Source organism: Neopelma chrysocephalum, unplaced genomic scaffold (assembly GCF_003984885.1).
Source record: "Neopelma chrysocephalum unplaced genomic scaffold, ASM398488v2 Primary Assembly neopelma1_80b, whole genome shotgun sequence".
Lineage (NCBI taxonomy): Eukaryota > Metazoa > Chordata > Aves > Passeriformes > Pipridae > Neopelma > Neopelma chrysocephalum.
The window spans coordinates 12402727-12427412 of NW_020897742.1; the positions used below are offsets into that span (position 1 = coordinate 12402727).

Here is a 24686-nt window from a genome sequence, read left to right on the forward strand (position 1 = left end):
CAGTGGGAGCAAAGGATAAAGCCTGCAGCAGCTAAGGGCTACCTGACTTCTCAGACTAGAAACTCCGTGGAGCTTGGATTTTGCATGGGTCTTCCACTGGCTCCATCCACAGGGGCAAATATGGCCCATAAAAACACAGTATGCTACTTCCTACCCACCACTGTTTTTCAAATTGTCTCCAGAAGCCATAACTCAGACACCTCTGTTTACACCCAGACTGGAATATGATGTGGCAGTTAAACCTGAAAAGGAGTTAAAAAAATCCAGTTGTGGTTCAAACTGTCATGTATTCAGAAAGCATGAGTCAGAATGATCTCAAATGATCTCAGATATTATACTGCTACCACGGTCACATAATTCTCATCAGAGTGAACAGAAGTTAGGCACCTTAAGGAGAGGCAATCCTCCACATAAGAATAGAACAACAGAGATTTTAAAAGTGAAAATGATTTCCCATATCACTATCAGTTGTCTAATTTCAGTGTAATCTTGAAATATATAGTATTTAAAGTAATATGAAACAGCAGGAAGATTAATTCCTGATGTCAGGAGAGAGGAGTTATTTCTGGCAGGCTTTAATGGATCTGCTGCATCACAGGGAAACTTCTTCCAGCTAGCCAGGAATAAAACCACGTACAGATACTTACAGTCTAACCTTGTGAAGGACCCAAATCAAGGCACAGCAGGAAAACTGCAATTAGGTTAAAGCCACATGTTGTGGTTACTGACTACTCTAAGACCCCTGTGACACTGTGTGATTATTACTTATCTATTTTATGGCAACTAGAAGCAGGTTGGCCTCTCTCAGTAGAGATCAGACATGACCTCAGCTTGAAAACCAGTCTTTGAGTTAAGCGCTGTTCTTAAGTGCACAACGTGAGTGGAGCCAAGGGTTTCAAGTGGTTACAGTTACCCAGCACTGCATGCAAGCACTTGAGTTTATTAAGTGCTAAGTCAACACATGAGTTTCAGCAAAACCAATGTCAAAAAGTAGGAGCAATGGGACAAAATGAAGGAGAAGACACCCAACCACGCTTAGCCATCACCACCACAAAGCTGAAAGAACATACCGCTGCAATGGCTATACTGCCAGCACAGCAATTAATTGTCAGGTTGATTTGAGAGAGGAGAAGGAGCAGTAGCTTTTCCAGTCTGCTCAGCAGTGTCTCCCAGGGCCAGGAGCCACTCGCTGGGCAGCTGCACGGGAACCAGTCTGACGGGACCCTGGAGTCAGTGGAGAGGAGAAAAAAAATGCAGATGAGTAGTGTTTGGAGGCAGCAGTATCATAGGAAATCTATACGTTACAATGGCAGTACGACACATCCCGGCACTAGGAATGGTTCCGAAAGGCCGGGATAGAGCGACACGTCTGCTGTCTTCGCAGAAATCAAACTGCAGCCCGCGGTGCGGCGTGAGCTGGGTGAGTACCATTGCCTGCGTCGGGAGCAGACCCAGGGTATAACTAACGTAACGTGAAGGGGGTTTAGAGAAACTGAAAAGCGGGTCTATTTCTGCGAATCCCGATGAGAGTCTCATCTTTGAAGCGCAGAGGAAAATGGGACCCTGGCGCAAACTGCACCCAAACAGAAGCCACCTGGTCTCCTCCGCGTTGTTCCTCAGAAGCAGAGACCTGAACAAGCCAGAGGCTCCGCCTGGGAACCCTCCCCGTCGCTCCCCGCAGGGAGCACGGCGGTGCCGGGCCGGGCTGGGCTGGGCTGTCCTAGGGGGCCGCGGTCACCCAGGGCTCCGGCAGCAAAGCACCCGGCCCTGCCTCAGGCAGGGAAGCGCCGCCGCCACGGGTATTCCAGGGACGGCCCCACCCGGAGGTGGGGGAGGACCCGTCACTCCCTCCCGGCGCCGCACGGAGGGAGTTTCTCCTCAGCAGGTGGGGCCGCTCCGCCGCCCGCCCCTCCTCACCGCCGGCACCCCGCGGCTTCCCGGCCCAGAGGCTGCCGCTCGCCGGGAGCCGCCGGCGGCAGTAGCAACAGGTCCGTGCCCGCTCCTCCCTCCCCTCCGCCTGCCAGGCGAACAAAGGGGCTGAGCGCGGCCCCGCGCCCGCCCGGCCCCTCCGCCAGCTCGGCCCCTGCGCTTCAGCCATTTGCCTGGCCTGGCATCGCCCCGCCGCTCCCTCCCCGCCGCCCCGGCCTCCCCGCCGGCTCCCGCGCCGTGGGCGAGGCGGCGGGGCCGCTGCGCTGCAGGAGCTGCCCCGAGCGGAGCGGGGCTCGGCGGCCGCGGGAGGAAGGTAAGCGGGGAGGCAGCGCGGCCGCGGGACGGGAGCGGGGTCGGGCATGTTCCGAGGCCGGGGCTGTGCCCGACCACCCTCCCCAGCCGCCGCCGCGGAGCCTCCGGGGAGCCCGTGGGGAGGATCGGTGCCGGTATCTGCCGATATCTGCGGTACAAACCGCGACGCGGAACCATGGTAGCCGTGTGTGTGTGTGTGTGTGTGTGTGTGTGTGTGTGTGTGTGTGTGTGTGTGAGCGTGAGGGGGGATGCTGGAGCACTGTCAGGTTTAATCGTGCTATTCTCTTCCCTCTGTCCCCCTTAATCCCCCTCCTCTGGGCAGCAGGGAGGCCGGGCATATCCCCACATCCCTTCTCCATATGTCGCAGAGAGAGCCAACCGTAGTGCTTGCGTATTTCTTTTTTTTTTATCCTGCTGACCTATTAAAAATCTAAATGACTCTTTACACTAACGTTTAGGGATGTGTAAGAGCAGCAGATTGCTTCCCGCTATAAATTCTTCATGGCGTGCTTCCCCATCCTACTAAAAGCACACGCAAGCCCTGGGTGAACACATGCGTGCAGGATTTTGCAGGGTGGAAGATGCCCGAAGAAAAGTCCTACTGAATTTCAGTTGTCTGAAGCTGGTAGGTTTTTATGTCTGGTTCTTTAAAGCAACAAAAAGCTGACTCCTGAACCCAAACCTACACATAGCACAGAGAATGATAGTATTAAATGGTATAGCCAACTTTTTTCACCTATCAAGAAAAAATAAAGCTCTCTAGAAGTGACATTCTGTAAAGCTTTTCCACAGCAATTAAATTGAACAATAGAAAACTAGAACAAAAAGCTAGGAAAAAAGTAGGGCAATAAAAAATAGAATACCAATAAAATAGAACAATCATTCTGTATGATCTGAGAAGCAAAATAGCTCCTCCATTTTTCACAGACTTAACCATCTGTCTCCCAAAAAGGAATTAAGTGGAATGTTTGTGGAAAATAATAATTAAATTGTCACTAATATTGGCAAAACAATATTTGCTCCCCTGTTTAACTCTCTGGCCCATCGTGCTTGTTCTGCATTCTCCTCTGCCCAGGGCACATCACACAGCATTTATTCACTCTTTAATTAGGACATCCAGTGCATGCCAATGGGATCCTCTGGTCATTCACTGTTAATGGCACTGTCTGAGGAGAACCTGCCAAGGAGCCAAGGACTGTTCCCTTGTCTGCTCCAGCTCCTCTCTGCTCTCCAGGACTCACTCTTGGCAATGGTGGCACTGAGTCAGTGGTGACAGTCTTAGGAGCTGGAGTTTGCAGGACTGTGCCTTAGTATCTAAAGACTGAAATCCTTAATAGGTTTTTTTCTTCTACGAATGCTGTGCTTTCATCACTTTCGTATGACAAATAGTCCAAAGAGGTGGACAGACTTCAAATGTCAATAAATATTACGGCGTCATTATTTGGCAGGAGCATTCAATGAAAGCCATTAACTGGCTTTACTATAGTAAAGCAGGATTATAGTATTTAGGGCTGGCCTAGGTTACCATAAAGACAGTGATGTGGTTAGATGACTGGATCCAGATCCTACTTACCGGGGTTTCGGCATCCTGTTGCAAGAGGATATTAGGGGCTGCTGAATGCTAAAGAAGGGTATAATAAAACATGAAAGGAAATCCTGCAATTTCTTTTAACATAGAATTAAGTTCTTTTTTTTAATACTTTTTTTTTCTTGGCAAGGTCCTGTATGGATTTTGCAGGCATTTTTCTATTTATGCCTACTGACATTGTGCAGCGTTGCAGTTGGAAGCCTGTTTCTTTCTTGCGAACAGAAGGGGATAAGTCATTTTATACCTCTTCACATCCTTGAAAATACCCATTTTAAAAATGAGCTCATTTCCATTAGCCTTCTCTGGACATGACATTTTTATGTCTGCTGTTTTATTTTTCAATGGAATTGTCATCATTCTTTTTGCTTCTTTTTTGGTCTCGGTGTTGTTTTGTCAGAGAACAGACATGATTAGTTCCTTTCACTGAAGAATTACTTTATAGCAGTTCAGGATTTGACAACCAGTTTAACCTGATCCATGAATGAGCTGTCCCTGAGCAGGAAGGGACCCTGCTCCTTCTCTAGCCTGGGCCATACATTACTACTCAATTCCCTTTGCCAGCACTCATAACCATGTGACAATACAGTGAATGGACAGAGATTTTCCTTTCCTCCTGCAGTTAATTAAGCAAACACCCAGTTTACACATGCAGAAGTTGGCATTAGGAGTGGGGCTGGTACTGGGATCAGACCATTTAAATCTGCCTGACCATTTAAATCTACCATTTAAATCTTTGCGGGATCAGGACCTGTGTTTTCCTTAGACAGTGTTGGGAATGCTGCAGCCTTTTTTTTGGCCTCATCCTAAAATACTCCTTGGATGCTAACTGGCAGTTTTGGCATTGAAAGGATTACAAGACTGGGTCAGTATTGTATAAGGGTCCAGAAAGCTAAGACAATCCCAGATATGGAGGTAGAAACTGGAATACTTTATTGAACACACGAGTGCAATTTAAGGGTCTTGGGGGCTGGACATGTTAATAAGGAGGACAAGTTATGTAAATGAGGGGATGGTTTTATGTTAACTAGAGGATTACACAGGTTTCTGCTACAGTTACACAATTGATTAATATTTCCCTTAACCAGGATTAAATGGGGGGGAAGAAAACAAAGGGGTTTCAACATGGTTTGATAACTTCATCTCAAAGTCCTTCCTTATCCTGCTGCAGGAGTCAGGTTAATCCACATGGTTGTACATCAACAGGTCTTGTGAGGAAGGTCCAGTCCTTGAGATTAAGGGATTTCTCTCAGCCTATGTTGCCCAAGGTATCCTGTTTAATCCTAGCATTTATTTTTCTGCGGGTATCCAAATTTTGGGCTGCAACAGTATTGTATATGGGGATTGAGTGTTATTGCAAAAAAGATTTGTCTGGGTCCTTTGTTCTGCACTGCACATTTGGTACTTTCCAGTTCCTTATACCCCATCAGCAAGGATGTCAGGAATTCATGATTGGTTAAGTCAGTTTATTTAATGCAAAACAAGCTGGAGAAAAAAATCCAGTGGTTCTACAGATTTTGCGCTGTGTGTCAGAGGGAGAAGAAAGATGTGTCACATAAATGCTTTTCAGGTGTGATGTTTCACGAGCTGCCATTGCTGTGCCTCTGGCTAAAACAGACGGATTGACAGCCTTTTTTAACTCACTCGGAAACACTCCAGAAACCACAGCCTTTCTATACACATTGCATAAGTTGGTCAGGCAGGTTCCATGCTGTTATGTTGTCTGTCACAACATGATTTGCATTAATTGAAGTTATTTTGCATGTACACATTTATAGATTAGCACAAGCTGCTTGTTGTTTTTCTGGACACTGATTGCTTCAGGAGTACTTAAGGAGCAGAATAAGCTTTTGCATGTGGATCTCTAACTGCTGGAAGGCTCCTGGACTTCTGAATAATTTCAGACTATCAACCTGTCAGAGTTAAACAATAGTGCGTTGGTTTTTTTTTGTTGGAAGCAGATCTGCTTTTCTCTCTCTCCCTCTCTTGTAAGTAGATTGGAAGAACAGGCCTTAAGATGTGGAGATAAACTATTAGTTCTGCAACCCATATTTCAGAGTGTTAGACAGTGAGAACTAAAAGCCAACCCTTTGCTATGGGAATGGCATGTGAACAACAAATGTTCTGATTCATCAAAGACAAATCTGTTCATGGGAGACTTCTCCTCTAATTCTGTAGCTTTCTTTATTTCTCCTTTACTGCAACTCCCTGCATTGCTTCACTTCAAAAAAAGCTGCTGTGTACATTTCTATGTACAGTTGTGTTAGATTAACCCTGGCTGGATGAACATACCCACCAAAGCCTCTCTATCACTGCCCTCCTCAGATGGACAGGGGAGAGAAAATGAAATGAAAGTCTCGTGGGTTGAGATCAAGACAGTGAGAGATCTCTCATCAGCTACTGTTACAAGCAACACAGGCTCAACATGGGGAAATCAGAGTAGGACAATGAGAAGTAAAAATGAAATCTTGAAAACATCTTCCTACCACCCCTCTCTTCTTTACAGGGCTTAACTTTACTCCTGAATTCTTTATCTTCTCCCTCCTTCAGAGAAACAGGGAATGGGCATTTTGGTCAATTCATCACATGTTTTATATGCTGCTCCTTCCTCACAGTCTTCTCCTGCTCCAGCAAGAGATCTCTCCCATGGGAGGTGGTTTTCCATGAACTTCTCCAATGTGAGTCCTTCCCACAGGCTTCTGTTCTTCATAAACTGCTCCAGTGTGAGTCCCTCCTACTGGTTGCAGTTCTTGAGGAAGAGGCTGCTTCAGCGTGGCTCCCCTGTGGGGTCAGAAGTCCTGCCTGCAAACCTGCTCCACTGTAGGCTTCCCACAGGGTCATGGCACCCACAGCAGCTACCTGTTGCAGCATGAAATCCTCCACAGGCTGCAGGTGGATCTCTGCTCCACCATTAACCTCCATGAGCTGCAGGGGCACAACTGCCTCATCATGGTCTGCACCACAGGCTGCAGGGGAATCTCTGTTCCAGTGCCTGGAGTACCTCCTCACTCTCCTTCTGCACTGACCTTGATGTCTGCAGAGTTGTTTCTCTCACATATTCTCGCTCCTGTCTTCTCTGGCTGCCATTTGCTCCTGCGCCATAACTTTCTCCCCTTCTTTACTATGTTACCCCGGAGGTTCTGCCACCATCACTGACCGGCCTTGGCCAGTGGGTCTGTCTTGGAGCCGGCTGGCATTGGCCCCATCAGACATGGGGAAGCTTCTGGCAGTTTCTCACAGAAGCCATCCCTGGAGCTCTTCCGCTGCCAAAACATCGCCATGCAAACCCAATACAATAGTGTAAGAAATCCAGATGCTCCTGAAGTTAATGGGAGTTTTCCCTTGGCTACAATGGGGTTAGGATTTAAAGTGATGTCAGACTCTGGCTTTATCGAAATGCTCTGAAAGTTACGTGGAGGTTTCTGGCTGCAAGCTACTAGCACAAGCTTCATTCTCTCCAAAGCAGTACACAGATATATTTCTTGTTTAATAACAACTGATAGTAGGGTCCTGAAGTTTGGTTTCCACAGCAGATGGAAAAACAGTAAGAGTAAATGTTGTTTAAGTGTATTGCTTTGTGAGCTTTGGAGTTAGTCAGTGTCATGTGTCCCAAGATGTTTTACACCTAGGAAAAGGGTAGCAAAGACTTCATGTGCATTCACATGATAAAATTCACTGGTGCTGCTTCTTGTTGTTCAGGATGAGGTCTATACCACTCATTCACTGTGACAGAAGATGTTTAAGACAGGGAGCAGAGTTGCAAGAATCTATTAGTTAGCTCAGTGCCTGGACAGTATTCCTGGCAAGATATTTTGCAGCCTTACAGGAAACAAATACTTGTATTGCACCCCCAAAATCAGGCAGCTGTTCAGAGTGGTAGTTGAAAAGCCTCAGTATTTGCTTTGAGGAGATGTTGATGTGTATCTAAAATCTCCCTCTAGTCAGAAGTAACCAAACTTTAGACTTAGGAGTGAAACATCAAAATCTTTAAATGGCCAAGAACCACAAATGAGGACCCCTGAATCTGTGCTTCTTCTCCCACCATCTAAATCATAAGCATGAAACCAAGCACCTCTCTGCCTCTTATTCTAATTTGAAGGTCTGTCTTCTTACTCCAGGTCCTGACTGTATAGCTCTGTCCAGATTGCTAACTAATAAATGCACTGTGACTATTGAACATGATACAAATTTAACGGCATGCATTAACAACCCTTTATTCTGTGGCACTTTAAAAAGATAAGTTTGAATCATAGATTAGTCAGACATACTATAGACTTTACATCTCCTCTGTGTCAGGAAGTCCAAATGCAGCTAGGACAGTCCTGAGGTAGCTGTGGTCATCATCACCCTTCATGATTGTGTTGCCAGTCTGTATGTCTCTCCATAAAGAGTATGGATCATTTTGGGAAAACAGGATGCTGCCAAGTCAGCAGATATGAAAGTGCAAAAGGCAAAAAAAAGTGAATTCTGAGGTGAAAAGCATCATGTACATTTCCAAGGTATTCAGGATGATCCATTTGACACCTGAATATCCATCAAGGCCATTGGCCAAAACAGAGAAACCATATAGATGTGAGATGGATTATTTGAGCAGAACAATGCTTTAACCTAATTCAGCCAGAAGTTATTGGCATGGTACAGGAATAAAATTCTTTGGCCTGTTCTTGCAGGAATAAGATTAAATAACCAGGCAATCTTTTCTGTTCCTTAAATGTAGGCATCTTAACTATTACCTATCTGCCCTGTTAAATGGAAAAAAAAATAATTGTTTTTTTGAGCATAGTCAGAGAAATCAGTGCAGCCAGAAAATATTAGACTTTACACCCAGGCTCAGCATATGAAATTCACATTATAGTAAAAAATATTATGCATCTAATGCAGAAAGTCTCAGGCCATGAAAATATGAGTGTTTGATTAGAAACCTATTTTATTTTTGTCTCGGAATGGCCAGTAAGTGTTAACTTCTACTAATATAAACAGCACGCATTGCAGTCGGTTTTCTCTTCTTTCCCTGTTCATTTCCAGTGATCAGATGGAGTAGCCTCATATTTTGTTGAGCCTTCAGTTACATCATTGCTGCTAAAAGCATTCCCACTGCTTGGTGAAATCTGTGCTGACAGCCTGCAAGTACTTCTGATAGTAAAGGCTTGCCACAAAAGTACCTATGACTCCAGCATATGTTTATGCTTTGAGATCAGCAAAAGTGTTTTTCAATCCTAGCACAACTCAGTATGGCTTGGATCTCCCGGCAATACAACTGAGCCCTGACCCACCAAAGGCAATGGAAAGAACAGAAACTTCCCTTTTGTCAGGGAACAGAACCAAGGATTCTTCTTCCTCACCCTCAGAAATGTTTTTATTGTTTCTGTAAAAAGTAATACAGCTTCAGTCTGAAGGAGAGTAACCTTTCATAGACCTGATAGTTTGGGCACTCTGTTGACATTCGGGGGTTTTACTCTTGTCAGGCAAAGGAAGGGCAGTGGCAAGTTTTCCATGTAGCTTGGTTAGAACTTTAACTGTTGTACAGAAAATCAAAGTAGCAGCAAGAGTCAGTACTGCTGTCTTTTAAAGCAAGAACTAATGTCTCCTGATTGTACAAACTAAGCACTTTGTCACCATGGTCTTTGGTATTTTTCCACTGGCTAGCCCTTGGTACCTCTCATATGCTGGTATTTGAGGATCTGAATCAATTGGCATCTAACTGTACCCATACAATGCCTATGTGTACAGAACCCATCTGTGTGTTCCAGACTACACTCCAGGAGCTTGTTACAGGTAGATCAGCAGTGCTGTACAGCTCAGATACGCGGCATCGGTCTCTGCCCTTGCAGGAGAACTGGGAGGTGCATCCCACTCACAGGTCAATTCTGTGTAGGAATATGGTCCCACATCTCTCCACCTTGGCTTGATTTTTATGAAATGATAAATAAAAGAAGCCAGACTCCTATGAGTCACCTAATAGTTCACTGTTACAGGCCCTACAGCAAACTCTACCAGCAGCATTTCTGCCATGGCAGAGAGGTCTGTGCAAGCTGATTGCTTTCCTCTTTTTGGATTAGGGCTGTCGTGCTGGAGGTTTTGCTTGGCTATCTGATCTGGCTTTCTTGGGTCTTACATTTCTGCTGCATTGCCATCTACCAGCTAAAACTGCCCTTAAAGTCAGCCTTTGCCATGTTAAGCATGGTCTCTCCACCTTTGAATCTAGTCCAAAATCTGTGTAGAGACTGTCTGCAGAAACCTGGAAATATTCTGTAAATTGAACTACATGTGGTATAATTTTTAGTTGCAGCTAGAATGATTGTAAACCTTAGGTTTGAAGAAGTATCTGGGCAAAGAAACAATATATGCTCTTCAAAAATGAGAAGGGTGCTATTCACAATGTATCTGAAGGGCCTTTGCCTTTCTAAGCATCGCTTACCTAATTTGTCAATAAATCAGTGAGCCTGTTCAGTCTCTAAAAGGAGGACTTTTTTTCTCTTAAGTATCATATTTAGAGTTTGTCTGGAAAAATAAGTGTTTTCATTAATTGCCTCTTCTAGAAGTTTTTCTTTTACTTTCTTTTCCTAGGCATAAGTCTCAGAAAAATGGGGCTGTTTGCTTCCCTTTGAAGTCAGTTGTTATCTTTCACATTCTGTCTTTCTCAAGCACAATGGTGGCATATTTTGGCAAATTTGTGTTGCTTTAGGCTCTTCAATCTGTATGTACTTTCCATAATGATATTAAAAGCAAAACCCAGTTTTCTTAAAACAGGAATTTAATTTCCTCCAAATACCTTGCCCCATCTTCTGTATTAAATGCAATACATAGAAGGTGCACTGAAAGAGTACAGTCCATTCATGGAGATCAAGTGCTCTTCTGGAATGCAAAACCAAGCCTGACTACTTTGATTTTCAAAATTCTGTCTGAACTAGTTTGCTGTTTTGCTTGACTTCGCTTCTGAGTGGATATTCTCCTTCTTTTTTATTCGTACCAACATTGCCAAAGTGTTTGTAGAGATTTTGAACGTTTGCAATTTGTTGACCATACAGTTTAATGCTGAAAAGCATTTCTGCAATCAACATTACCACATTGCACTCCAACATTACACACTAATGCTTAAATAAGGCTTTTAATCATCGCAAGCTGATGCTTTGCTTCAAGTCAGTGCTCCTGGTGTATGGCAATTTCTAGAACATAAGGTCAGAAAGGATTACTAGATCAACTAGCCTTCTCCTGTAAAAATTCTGTCACCTTGGACTCCCCAAGGCACACAGTCATGGACCCTTTCATGACATCAGAATAAGGATCTTCCCATATCAGATCAAATGTCCACCTAGACCATCATCCTGCCTCCCACGTGGACCATAATCCAGTATTCAAAGAAGCATGCAGCAGAATAAAAATGTGTATTTCTCCATGGGATACTACTTTACTACTTTATCTTTGAATATTAATACCCTGACCATTTTCCCACGCAGGATCCTCCTAAGCTGGATGTACCTTTTGTGTTTATTGTGTATTTGGTCACCTTCTATGAATTTCTTTTCCTTGAGCCCATTCTTCACTTTCCCCATCAATTAATGTAAACTTTCAGTATCCAAAATACTCTAGTTGTCTTTTTTTTTCCCTCAGTAGTGTAAATATATTGCTTTGTTTACACTTACCTTGGTTTGTTTAAGGTTTCTTGATCAGCCTAAGAAAGCCATCAGGATGCAGAATTTTCATGTGCCTACACTTGTGCACAGTCATCAAGTCACAGAGCAAACATACCAAGCCCTGAAGAAGTGTCAGCACTGCATTTCTCGAGCTGCCTAAGGCTTGCTCTACTAGTTCTTCAAGAAACTAGCACAAGCCACCTTTTCTCCAAAGCCATGGAAGTGTGGCTGTTAGGGGGTGCCTAAGCTAGTTATCCCCTTTTTGCTTGGGAGTTGGCTTGAGACTGGTGTACGCTGTGTGGAGACAGAGTAAGCTTGTGTCTAGTTGCAAAGTGTTGTTGTGAGTCTCTCACTGAAGTGTTTTTTTTTTTTTTATATCTGTGAAATAATTTAGTACTTTTCTCTGTCATCACAGCTTTTTAAATGCTACTTCCAAAATGTAAAGCCTGGAACATACATGCTTCCATCCATTCATCCACCATGTTACATTGCAAACCTACTAATGCTATAGATGAAAGGTAATGTTTTCCCTACTGTTACTCCTTATTTCCCAGAATACACATTCAAGGACTGTGTTTATTCTTTCAGCTATAGCTTGGCACCACTGTTCACTAAATGTAGCGTTAACTGTGTCCAGATACGATGAAAGCAACTAAATTTCAGTTTATCACAGACATGACCACATGCTGTCACCTTATATCTAGAACTAGATAGTTGCCAGCCCATGTCTAGAATTAGCAGCAATGGTGCCTAAAGAGTTTTGCATTCAGTGTAGTATTGCCATGCCATTATCTCCTGATCTGTAGTGCATTAGTGAGAAAGACATCACATCAGCCGTAGAGTTTTTCTCAGAGGTATTGTAATCACTCAAAACTCGTTTCTGACTCATCTTTTTTTGTTAGACTTTCTTTTATCTAAGACATATTGGAGAGGACTTGCACTTAATTTTTGCTAGATTTTGCCTTTGTGGGAGTGTTATTTCCTTTTTGCTGTAGAACTGCTGAGAGACCCTGCTCCTCCCTAACTATTTCTGAGGAGTCTAAACTGTGGTAGGAACTCAAAAAGATAGTTTCCTTTTTAGAGCATGTTTGCCTCTATGGATATTACTGTAAGGAAACCTTTTCTCTGGTCACAATGACTGTTTAGAACTTGTATATTTTTAGTTTGGATTTCCTAGCTGTAATATCGATTTAATCAGGCTTTTGATAATATTTTTATTATAACTTACTTCCTGTCTCTCTTCCTCCCTGCCCAGACACACACAGCCTTTTCTTCCTCAGAGTTTCTCATGAGGAGCTGCTGCCCACATGTGTCTTGTGTGGTCTATAATCATAAGCTGCATTTCTTAATTTGTTTTTCTTTATGATTTTATGAAAACTTTGTAATTATGAGATAGAAACATGTACCTCTGTTACATGTTGTGAGAAAATTACAGGACCCTGAAGGGTCATAAGGAAGCTGCATAGGCAACTTGAGTGTGAATGCAATACTACAAAAGCCATACATCCGGCAGTCAGGGCAAGACACTAGGATTGTATTGTAATCCCGGTTTTGAGCACTCCTAATTTTAAAAAAGGGAAAGAAAAAGAATTATTCTTCCTGCTGTATTTCTTCAGGTGGCACATTGAAAGACAATTGTTTTTTTCTTACAAGCAGGAGGCTAATCAAGTGGTTAAGATTTAGAGTTAAAATTTGTAATAGGATCCAAGAATTCAATTGGTGCAAGCCCTTTCAGAAAAATGGCATCTTTATGCTCCAGATGTTTTCCCCATTTACAAAGAAAACATTTTTTCCTCCAGATTTCACAGATCTACTCAGTGAGCAGGAGTGTTACAGACTATTTTTATAAACATGCAAAGCACTCTACACTTGACTCTGCCTCCTAGAAGATTTTGCCTTCTGGTCTGAGCTGGATGTCTTCACACTGGCCAGTGTGAAGTCATCGTTTAGTTTTTAAAATAAATAAAGGGATGTTTTTTCTCTTTTGATGATCCTGCCTCTTTGGATGCCCTAATCATCTCAGTCAGATGACGCCCATGTCCAAAGGGAATTCTCTACTGAAGTAAAATTTGGCAGTACAAATTTTTACAAAAGCATTTCCTGGACTAAGGTGGAGCAGAATGGCATTCTGTCATTTCTGAACTGGTGTGTCTTTTGGGGGGACAGCCTGCATATGTAAATTAGAGTTGCTTATGATAGGGAAAGCACTGCTTTTATTTACCCTGAGACTTAGTCAGAGCAGTTTTCATTTGTGAACTGCAGAGCAGTAACCCAATTCCTCCCACATGCGCATATTCCCCAGAGAAAGTAGGTCTTGCTAGAGCACAGGGTTTGGGTCAAAGGCTATTGGCACTGCACAAAAAAAAGTAAAGAGAGAACAATGCAATACAAGCATTTAATTGGATTTTATCAGAAGGACTGCCAAGTGAATGCAGGAAACTTTACCTGCAGCTCTTCATTACAGTTTCTCTGTCAGAAAAACTACGCCTTCTTATCTGTGCTGTTACTTGAGCAATGTCTCACAGCATCTGAGGTTGGGGCCACACATCCAGGATATTGTAATTGTGTCATTGCCAAGTCTGTAAATACAGTTCATGTTTGTTGGCAGCTCCTCTGTCCATTAACATTACATCATCCCTAGACCAAGCCCATGATAATGAAAACAGTTTCAGTCCAAGTAATTCAGCTTCTGACTTAAAAGTCCCCAGTATAAAAAGTGACATTAGTCCACAGATACCGTGTCCTGTAAACAACTTGCTTCCTTTTCCACTACCTATCCTGTTTCTGAGTTTTGAAAAAAGTGCTGAAACTAAGTTTGTTTTAAGCTGAATGAGTTCGTTAGGGGGTCAGATTCTTCTGAATCAGCACAGCTATCAAGTATCTTCTGCAATTCTGTAACTTTTGAATGTTCTGTATTGTTAGAACAGCAATACAACTCTTTGATCATTGTAGATAAAAAGAATGGAGAAGTAGTTTAGTATTGTATTTCCACCAGCCCCTTTCAGCATCTTCCTGTTTTATACTAAATCTATGACCTTTTAACTCAGATCAGGCAATGTCGCTCAATAATGAGAAGGTTCCACAACTTCTCTGAATTGTTTTTTCAGCTTCATCTTTGTGCAATGCCTATATTTTGTTTTCAGATAGACAAAGGTGCTGAGATTGCTGGAGTGGTCATTGCTGTTGTTGACTAAAGTCCTTCAAACCCTCTTTCAGCTTTTCTAAATCTTCAGCTTCCCTGTAGAGTTCCTTGTTGCCTTAATTGCATGTGATACTTTGACTGAAGTCCTGTTCATGCTCAGCATAAAATTCAACATATTCTTGGTGGTTAGCTTTAGATATACCAGCAGGTAATTTTCTTCAGAATTCTGCTGCTTGCCATTAGGAAGCCATACCATCAGTCCTTGTTTCTCCTTGTGATTCCTCAGGAGAATGCTAATACACGGCGTTTGTTACGACTGCGGTGGCTGGCAGCTTCTATCTCAATAACATTTCAGTGTCAAGTCAGACTTCTAAACCAAGCAGATATCTAAATATGAGGAAAGGTATGATAACTCTGTTTAGGAGGATGTCACCCTTTTTTTTTTTTCATTAGCTGAGAAAATTAAAAAGATCACTTTTTTCTGGTTCCTGTTTTAACGACTTTGACTATTCTAAATGGCGATTTTCTTTTGAGACATAATGCAGGAAATACATCTCACCATAAGAGATATTATTAGTATTACAGTTACTGGTTTTGACTTCTCACATTTAGTCACCCACACTTTTAATTTTTGGTGGCACTCTCCTTCATTCTTCCTTTATAATTTCACTTGCAAAATCAAGCTGTAGACTGAGAGCTTGAAACTATCTGAAGCTACTCATTCCTTCTTGTAGCGGGGGAACATAAGTAAAAGTGGTGTCAAAAGTGAGGTGTTTCAGGAAAGGCCATAATATTGAGAGCAATGGGGGAAGGTATATTAGAATGCACTGAATGTTCATGATTGTGGAGTTCAAGCTATCCAGAACTGTATCAAAATAAGGATTAAATATTGGGGAACTAAGCCCAAGAAAGAGCAGAGGAGACACAAAATGTTTCAATTACTTACTTGTGTCACAAATTATATACTTGTAGCAACTTTCTTAATGTAACTGTACATCTGAGCTTGGCATTCCAGGTGTTTTCCTAGCCACCTCCACTGGACCTTTGTCATTTCACCAGTGTCAGTTACAGTCGTTGCTCTTGAAGAAGGCTGATTATTAGGGCTCTGGAAGGCCTGGAGCAAAAAGAAGATTAATCTCAGTGTCTACAGCATAATAAAATAGCATAAAAAATGGTTACATAGTGAATTCAGAACTGTGAAGGCTCAGTGACAAACATAATCACATCAACAGGGATGCTGCCCAGTTTAAGTTAATAATGAATCTATACATCTTCCACAGACACACCAAGTGTACACACAGATCACTGCATTTCTCCTTGTCATTTTAAAGCTGCAGAAAACTCAGTAAAACCTGACCTACAGAGTTTGGGTCTGGACCGCAGGAAATTTGCCAGTAAGACTATCCAAAGTTCATACAATGTCATAAAAAGTTCCTAAGTGCCAGATTTTTTAACACCAAGATGAGGAATACAAAGTTTGTGAAATCTGCTCATTCTAGTAAGGAATATTCAAATGCTACTGAAACCTTGTTATGGTCTCAAAGTCTCAAGTGCCCAGAAATCAAACATCATCATTGATTCAGTCTAACTGAATGTGATCAAATGTAGAAAGCACTTCACAGGGAAAGTCCCCAAAATAAAAACCCATGAGAGAAGACTGATACTACCATTTAAGTATAGTTTACATGTGCAAGTATGGGCTTCTGGGTTTCGTGTACATGTCAGGGGTTTCCAGACAATGTCACTTACGAATTATGCTTTCGGTAATTAAAAAAAAAATCAAAGTTAGATTTTCCTAATATTAATTTAATAAGGTAAACGAATCATCTTTGCTGAAAGGAAGTCACAATGCATATTTTACATAGAAATTAGTGTTCCTTCAGAACTGTGAAAAAACTGCTAGTGGGGATTTGAATGGAAATTATAACCTCCTTAAACATAGAATCAGAGCTGCAGATACTTATTAAATGAAATTAAGTACATTTGGACAATTTTCATGTGTCATTCATCAAAACCTAAACCGAGCCTGGGAAATTCATAAACAAACATGAGGCAAACAAATGGCACTTTTTTAAATTCTAAAAACTACATTTGTGAAATGAAGGTACAACTGGGTGGTGATTGTGCTGACGGGGACTAACCTACTTACAGCCATGCCCTGTAGCCTGCCGTTTCCCAGAGGAGACTTCACGTTCTAATTATCTATAGTGATTTTTTTGCTTGTTTCTGCTTTTTATTAACAGAAGCTATAAATCTTTCAGACTTAGGAAATCCTATTTACATCTTGCTAATGCATTACAGCTACATATGCTGCTACATACGTGTGAAATTGCTTGTCTTAACAACAGAAAAAATCCTTTGCTTTGTAAGCAGAATTATTAGCATACTTATAGTCCCTTTGAGATACTCTAGATATCCTATTAAAGGTAACATAACTCTAGTAGTCCCAAACTCCTGAGTGAACAGAGAATGTATCGATTTTAGAACTAATCAGCTTTTTACACTTTCTTTTAAACAGGAGGAATGCATATAAGGAGCAGTGATATGAAGAATACTTCACAAAGGTCATGCGAAGACAAACTTGACTAGTGGGGAATCACCTTCCAGAATCAATTGCAGCCTCAGCCTTCCGCTGTAATAGTTTCACAAGGTGAATACATTGTGATAGTACTCCTGAGTATCTGCTTTTTAAGGACATCTTTGCTCATCACCCAGCACAGAGTAGGGACCAGTTGTCAAGAAAAGGATACAGTGCCTGCAAACTGCTTAAAGTTTTTGCACAGCTACAGGAAAAACAGAATTGTTTTTCAGGTTGTTGTGGTGTTCATCGGGGCGACCCCCCGTCCCACCAAGAGAGCTCAGGTTTTCGGGGGCTGAGCTACCGCAGTTAGCCCCGGGCAGCGGGAGGCGACAGAGCCGCAGGGTGGATCACTCGGGGAAAGCAGAAGCAGAGGTTTAGCCCCGGAAACCAGAGACGGCCACGCCTGCGAGAGCAGCAGCTCCCAATATTAAGCCGGAGAAGTGGGGGGAAAGGGGAGGAGGATGAGCGGAGGCAAGCGCGGATGCTGAGTGCTGTTGTGTGTCCCCCGCAGGTGATGGCCGCCCCGCCGCGGCCGGCAGCGCTCCGCACAGGCTCTGCACGTCGCCGCCAAAGGTAGCGCGGCTCCATGGAGGGCTCCCTGGAGGGCAGCGCGGCCCCGGAGGAGGAGGAGAGCGGGGCCGCGAACGGCGCCCCCCCGCCGCCGCCGCCGCCCACCCCGGCCGCCCCCTGCGGCTTCAGCTCCTCCCTCTGCTTCAGCGCTGCCGCCGCCGAGCCGCAGCCGCCCGCGGCCGGCGGCCGGGTGGTACAGAGCCAGTGGGAGATCAACAACGCCGCCTGCCAGCCGGAGGAGGACGATGAGGAGGTGGTGGGGCCGCGGGACCGGCCGGCGGAGGAGCCCGACCTTGTGATCGAGGTGTCGGGGCGTCGCATTCGGGCGCACAAGGCGGTGCTGGCGGCCAAGAGTGACTACTTTCGTGCCCGCGCCTCCCGGGACGTCCTGCGGGTGAAGGGGGTGAGCTACGGGGCGCTGCGGCTTCTTATCGACTACGTGTACACGGCGCGCATGGGAGAGGTGCGGCACGACAACCTGGCGGAGGTGGTGAGCGGCGCCCGCGTCCTGCAGATGCCGTGTGCCCTGCACTGTGCCGCCGAGGCCATGCGCGCCCAGCTCTGCCTTGGCAACTGCTACCAGCTCCTCTGCCTGGCCAAGAAGCAGCGGCTGGCGGAGCTGCGGGAGGCTGCCTACCGCTTCATGAGCGACCATTACCTGGAGGTGCTGCGGGAGCCCAGCGTGTATGGCCGCCTCAGCGGCACTGAGCGGGACCTCATCCTGCAGCGGCGCATGGAGGCCGGCCGGCCCTGCCTGCTGGTGGCCGAGGTCAGCGATGCCTTCGAGCGGCCGGGTGGCGGCAGCCGGCCACAGAGCCGCGAAAGCAGCCGGCCGCAAAGCCCCTCCTCCGTGGTGTCCCTGGAGGAGAGTGGTTCCCTCATCCACTGCTACCAGGAGGCCAGCGGCGAGTGGAGGGTGCTGACACGCCTGCCCGAGGAAGCCAATGCCAAGGGTTGTGCCATGTGTGTCCTCCACAACTACCTCTTCCTAGCAGGGGGCATCGTGACAGGGCCGGTGGGCAGCGAGCCCAGGGCCCGCCTTTCCGACAAAGTCTTCTGCTATAACCCCCTCACTGACACCTGGAGCCAGGTGCGGCCGCTGGCCCAGCCCCGCTCGCAGCTCAAGCTGCTGGCCCTGGATGGTTACCTGTACGCTGTGGGGGGTGAGTGCCTCTTTACTGTGGAGAGGTACGACCCGCGGGCTGACCGCTGGAGCCCTGTGGCACCTCTGCCAAAGGGTGCCTTCGCTGTGGCTCATGAGGCCACCACTTGCAACGGGGAGATCTATGTGTCAGGAGGCTCCCTCTTCTACCGCCTGCTCAAGTATGACCCCAAGCGTGACGAGTGGCAGGAGTGCCCTTACAACAGCAGCCGCCGGCGCTCAGCGGACATGGTGGCCTTCAAGAGCTTCATCTACCGCTTCGACGTGAGCAGTGGCCGTGGTGGGGAGCTGGGCCCAGGTGGTGGGACCACTGGTGGTGTCGAAGTTTTCCGGTACAACACAGTGGCCAAGTGCTGGAGCCAGTGCGCCAGCCTGCGGCCCAGCAGCGGCCCCATCCAGCCCTTCCGCTGTGCCCCCTTGGGGAACACCATCTACTGCGTCAACCGGACCGGCACCCTTCGCTTCAGCCTAGCCCAGGACGGCGAGGTGGAAGCGGATGGTGGGCTCAAGGGCACTTTTGACGGGGAGCTTCTTAAAGCTCCCTTGGATGTCAAGGGTGTTCTCCTACCCTTTGTGCTTACCCTGCCCGAGAGGCTGGACAAAGCAGGGGACCAGGAGGGCTCCCTCCCACTGTGAGGTGGTCAACCTGGCTCTGGCTTCCTGAGAGGGGAGCTGGGTTGCAGCTGTGGGAGACCCACAAACTCCCACCTACAGAGGGGATTCCTCCTGGTGAGTCTGCAGAGAAAAGGGGCTCCCCCTTTCCTCCTCTCTGCTCCCAAGATTTTGAACTGGTTGTAACTCTTCTCATGTTTGCTGTGCTTTGTGTGAAAAGCCAAGCACATGAAAGTAAAAGCTGCTATATTGGATAATCTCTGGATTATGTTTGTGCCAATTCCCAATCTGAGAAAAACGTTTTTACACATGGATATCTAAAATATTCCTGACAACAGTGTCATAATGGGACGTTAGTGTTGGTTGTGTGTTTACGCATAGTTGCAATCTCGGTTGGAGCCTTTTCTACTATTTGGGTTTTTTCCCTCTGGGATGATACTGAGGGATAAACATAGTTTAGCTGAATTTGTTTGTATGTTAAACCAGCTATTTCCTGTGTCAAAAAAGTATAGAAAGAACATCTCCGTCACAGCCTTTCATTTCTGGTGCAATAGATGGTTTAAGGAAGATGTGGCACTGTGTGGTCCTGGGAATTTCAACCACAGATGATTTAACATATACCAGACTTAAAGTTTTAAGTAACAGAAATGAGTGCCACATGTTTTATTTGGAATACAAAAAAAAAAGAAGTCAAGTTACCTTTTTAAAATGTGGCATATTATAGCACATATGAAATGTTGATGTGTTCTTTATTTGAAAAAGGCAACGGTTTCTATATAAAAAGACATTGTTTTATTATTTTTTTTAATCAGAGATTTTAAATTATAACAAAAATGAACTGAAGCTGTTCTGACTGCAGCCAGTTGATGTGACCATGTATGCCACTAGAGCTGGGGAACAACTTTGTACTTCATCTGCTCTTTAATTAACTGCAGGTCAAGGAAGGTTAACCTAAACCAAATGTAAGTTCTTTGGAACTGACTGCAAACAGCTTACATGTTTCACTGTATGTTCAGTATCCTGTGGCAAGAGGCTTTTCCAGTTTGGTTCAAGACCATCAAAGGAGGACATGGAAAATAGGAATGCGCAACACATGTCGATTATATTGTGCACTAGCATGATGTTACCTCCCTGTCTTTTGATTGAGAGACTGCTTTATTTATTTTGATCTCATGATTATTGTAATCAATAAGTCCTTGTTAAATGCAGTACGTGCTGACGGCGTATGCTGTCATTGTGATTCTAAGCTTCCCAAGAGAGCTGTTTGTGGAGCAGCATCCTAATGAGACAAAACCATACAAAGCTCCTTCTTGCCGGTGGAAAGTTGTCATGTTACTCAGAACTGGAAAAGAGTAAATTGTCTACATAGACTATATTGAAAAGGGCACATGCATTTATTTTATACATTTTTATATTGCAAAAAAAATCAGCAGGCAAGGCAAATGTTTTAGCTTTATGGTAAATCACTGAGAAACCTTTTCTGAAAAAAGGAACCTGTGTTTTTGCTAGTACATCGCTGTATACTCAGTGTGGAACTGGTGTGGACTGTGGAAGAGAATTGTTTATACTCGAAGTTCTTGTATAGATTCATATTTTAGAAAGACATAGGGACCTTACATCAAAGAAAGCAGATTTTTTTATGTTTTATTAAGATGTTTTTGTTAAACAGGACTTTAGCGTTCTTATATGTAATTGCTAGTTCCAAAGGAAGACAGCAGGCTCTGTCCTAAGAGACACCATCTTTACAAAAGAGGGTAGTGAAGTTTGTAGATACTTCTTTCGTTCACTTAATTTTTTTTTTTTTTTCTCCTTCTGTCTTGCACAGGGTTTTAACACAGTTGATCTGATTAGCCATGCTATAGAAAACAGTGGTCCAGTCCTAGAAGTTCTTAACCAAGTTAGCCTATTCCCTAGTGAACTAATTAAAGCATCAGCCGGGCAGGAACTGTAGGCCCGCAGAGTGTGATGTTTATCTTAGCCTCAGTACAGGTTGGTGCCGTGGAATTTAATACCATTCATGGAGTGTTGGATTTAATTCTCAGACAAGAATCCTTGGAAATGTTGACTCTGAATTAAATTACAGCATTGTAGCTTGAGCAGGAAAGAAAAAGTATGTGTTTGCCTTCGGCATAATTTTTATGTAAACTATAGAAAGTATTTCAAGCTGGGTAGTGAAACACTTAGGTGCATACTTAAACTTAGCATAAGTGCTAGGCCAGATTTTGAAATAGTAGAGTCACCAGGAACACACACAAGGAAATGTCTGTTTTATCTTGCAATACAATATAATTTCATAGTTCAAAGTATTACGTAGTATAGTTCCTATACTACAGCATAACGAGGCATTAAGCCAGCTTTTGCATTCCTATTAATTAAGCATTAATTAAGCACTTTCATTCCTGTTAATGCATGAAAATGCTTTTAAATGAGTTTTGGGAAGTCTCCATGATTTAAGCTGTGAAAATAGCCATAAACTTTTGTGAAAGAATGAACTGTATCCTTTCTTCCAGTATTTGTTGCTGTACACTATGAAGAAATACATTTGGAAATAAGTTCTACAGTAATAAGCATTCAACGAACCTGCAGTGATTTGTATTTTTGCTAGCTCCTATTTTTAGAAAAGGTTGAATCAAGTGCTTACCCGCTTTCACTGTTTACACAGTGTCAATGGGGGCAGTCTGGGCTTCATTAGCAGCTGTCTATCAAATCTGTTTCCTTTGTACACTCTGCATAGTCACAGCCTGATGATTGACAACAGAGGCATGTTTCTAGCCAGATTTGCTCCTCTGTGGCCTCTGTTTCCTCCCTGGTAAGCCTGAGGCAGGTTTGCTGAGAGTTGTTTTTTCCCCCAATTATATCTTCACCCAAACAACCCCACCAAACTTGGGCACAAAAAAGAGAATTTAGGTAATCTTCAGACATTTGAAGACCAAAATTATCATCCCAAAACTCTTCAGTTTAATTTAAACCTAGCCACAACTGTCCCTTTGACATGTAGAGGTGCTGAGCAGTTCTCCTCCACTCACTCGGAACTGCCCACCTTGGAGCAGTTCTACACCTACCTACTGACCACCTCAACTCCTTTGAAACTAGATGATGGGATACCCAGAAGCCACTGATCTAATAGGGTTTTATGGTACAGGTTATAGGGCCAGGCCACCCTCAAGTTGCATGTTTTGCTTTAAAGACAAAGCTGTTTTATCTAGAGTAGCCTGAAGGCTACTCTATTTGCATGGGAACATGGAGATCTGTGCATCCTTTCTAAGCCTGCAAGCATTCAATCCACTGCCTCATTGTCAATGGACTAAAGGACCTCTTGGAGCTAGTCCCTGATCTCTAAATATTTATGCATTTTGTATTGTATGTTAATTGGCTTAAAAAATCTCACAAATTATCAAGGTAGGTAAATTCAAACCCTCATCCTCATTGAGGAATCAGAGACTAGCCAGAGACATAGTCTGCTCTGTCATCTTTCTTCTCCATGAATCGTCCAGTCCTCCCATTTTAGTGGGACATGCAGGAGATAATTTTTCTGCTCTAATTTTTCAGGCAGTAATTTTTCCTCTCTAGAGTACTCCTGTTTTCAAGGTCGTCTGCTTGAGGATTTAGACTTTAATTCCCTTAAGCTGAATAAGGGCTGAAGTGAGGCCTTGCGCTTCGTGTGTGCGCGCGCGCGTGTGCATTCTGAAATCTAGATGGCTGTTGAGAAGAACTGTATTGGGACCACTTCCTGGGCTCTTTTTCAGGGGTGAGCTTCTTACAAATCCTACAAAAGCACACACAGGCTCCTGCACATTGAGTTCTGGGTAAATTCCAGACTCCAACTCCTGGATGGGTAAATCAGGACAGATGTAGTAAATGTTTGTACAGTTGGGCAAGTTTTCTTTGGAAAACTTTTGCAGACAGGCTCTGTATTTTGGATGACCAGTCCAAGGTGAGCTACTCCATGTGCTGTACTGGGAGGCCAAGCAGGTAATTCGAATTCTTCTCAGGGGTGCTGTCTCGATAAAGAGGCATTGTAGTGCCTAACATGGAAATGCCTAAAGCCTTTGTTGAATCTAAAACTAAATCCCAACTTCAATAAAGAAATGCTAATAACAGATGGAACCTTACTGTTTCCATCTATTAACTAGTTCTGTAAAAAGAAATCTTTAGTTGTAGCAAAGGCACGTGTAGAACTTCTGTTCACACTTGGAAACTAAATCAAACAAATAATTGGCAAAACAATAACCCTATTTGATCAAAACCAACACTGTTAAACAACATGGAAAGGATGCTAATCATATCCTAGTAATGAATAAAATTGTGCAGTAGCTGATGTAAATTCTGTCCACAAGAAGTTTCTTTGTAAATAAGTACCTGGTAAAATTTAATTGATAAAAGAATAAATTATTCACATGAAAGCTGTAACTCTCCTGTGCTGTTTGATTGGCTCTCAGTGTTGTATCCCAATTACCACTGTTCATGAGTGGCTGTTGCTTTTCCTGATTTACAGTGTGCATTCCATTGACTGCTCTATAGATGTGTTACCCTTCATTATCACAAAGCTTAACAGCAGTGCTGGTGCTTTGTGTCTGGACTGATGTGTAGTGTTTTCTATGTGAATGAACCCAGAAGATTTAGACTGAATCGTATCTTTGGGCCTTTTTTTTTTTCCCTTTAGCGTTACCCCTGGGAAACTTAAGAAAGCACAAGAGGAAATAGTGATACTGTTGAGCAGTTGTAGTAACAAGCATTTTATTAACTTTTTTTGTCTGCTGTTGTTCCATGCACCAGATTTGCACTGGGTGTAACAGAACAGCTCTGTGTGGCTGTTATCAGTATGAGTCCGAGTTCTGTTGTAGCAAAGTACATTTTTACATATTTGCTGCCTGAACTCCTACTCCAAGATAATATAATGCAAGTTTGTAATAGTTTCACACATTTACTAGATTACCATAACTATTCTGACTTCACATTACTGCTACTAAAAGCACAGATTGACACACAAGCTCAGTAAAATTTTGCACTCAGAACATATAATCAGACACTTTTCATTTGCTTTGGCCTATTGAATCCTGAGAGCTGCTGGAATGAACCCATTGCTATTAGGAATCAGCAGGATTGCTGGTTTTGGCTGGGGTAGTTAATTTTCCTCACAATAGCTGTTTTGGGGCAGT

The 24686-nt window shown here is 43.8% G+C and overlaps 1 protein-coding gene across 6 annotated transcripts; it reads left to right on the plus strand.

Annotated features, from left to right (window-relative positions):
• Positions 1–883: 883 nt before the first annotated feature.
• On the plus strand, positions 884–23937 carry KBTBD11 (kelch repeat and BTB domain containing 11). Of its 6 annotated transcripts, none has more exons than XM_027690264.1 (3): positions 884–1420; positions 17121–17252; positions 17695–23937. In XM_027690264.1, the coding sequence occupies exon 3, from the start codon at positions 17770–17772 to the stop codon at positions 19549–19551; it is 1782 nt and encodes a 593-aa protein (XP_027546065.1). In that variant the 5' UTR covers positions 884–1420; positions 17121–17252; positions 17695–17769; the 3' UTR covers positions 19552–23937. The 6 variants fall into 6 exon arrangements, with proteins under 6 accessions (XP_027546065.1, XP_027546066.1, XP_027546063.1 ...); XM_027690265.1 differs by lacking the exon at positions 884–1420 and adding an exon at positions 1867–1885; XM_027690262.1 differs by lacking the exon at positions 884–1420 and adding an exon at positions 1935–1988.
• The last annotated feature ends 749 nt before the right edge of the window (positions 23938–24686 follow it).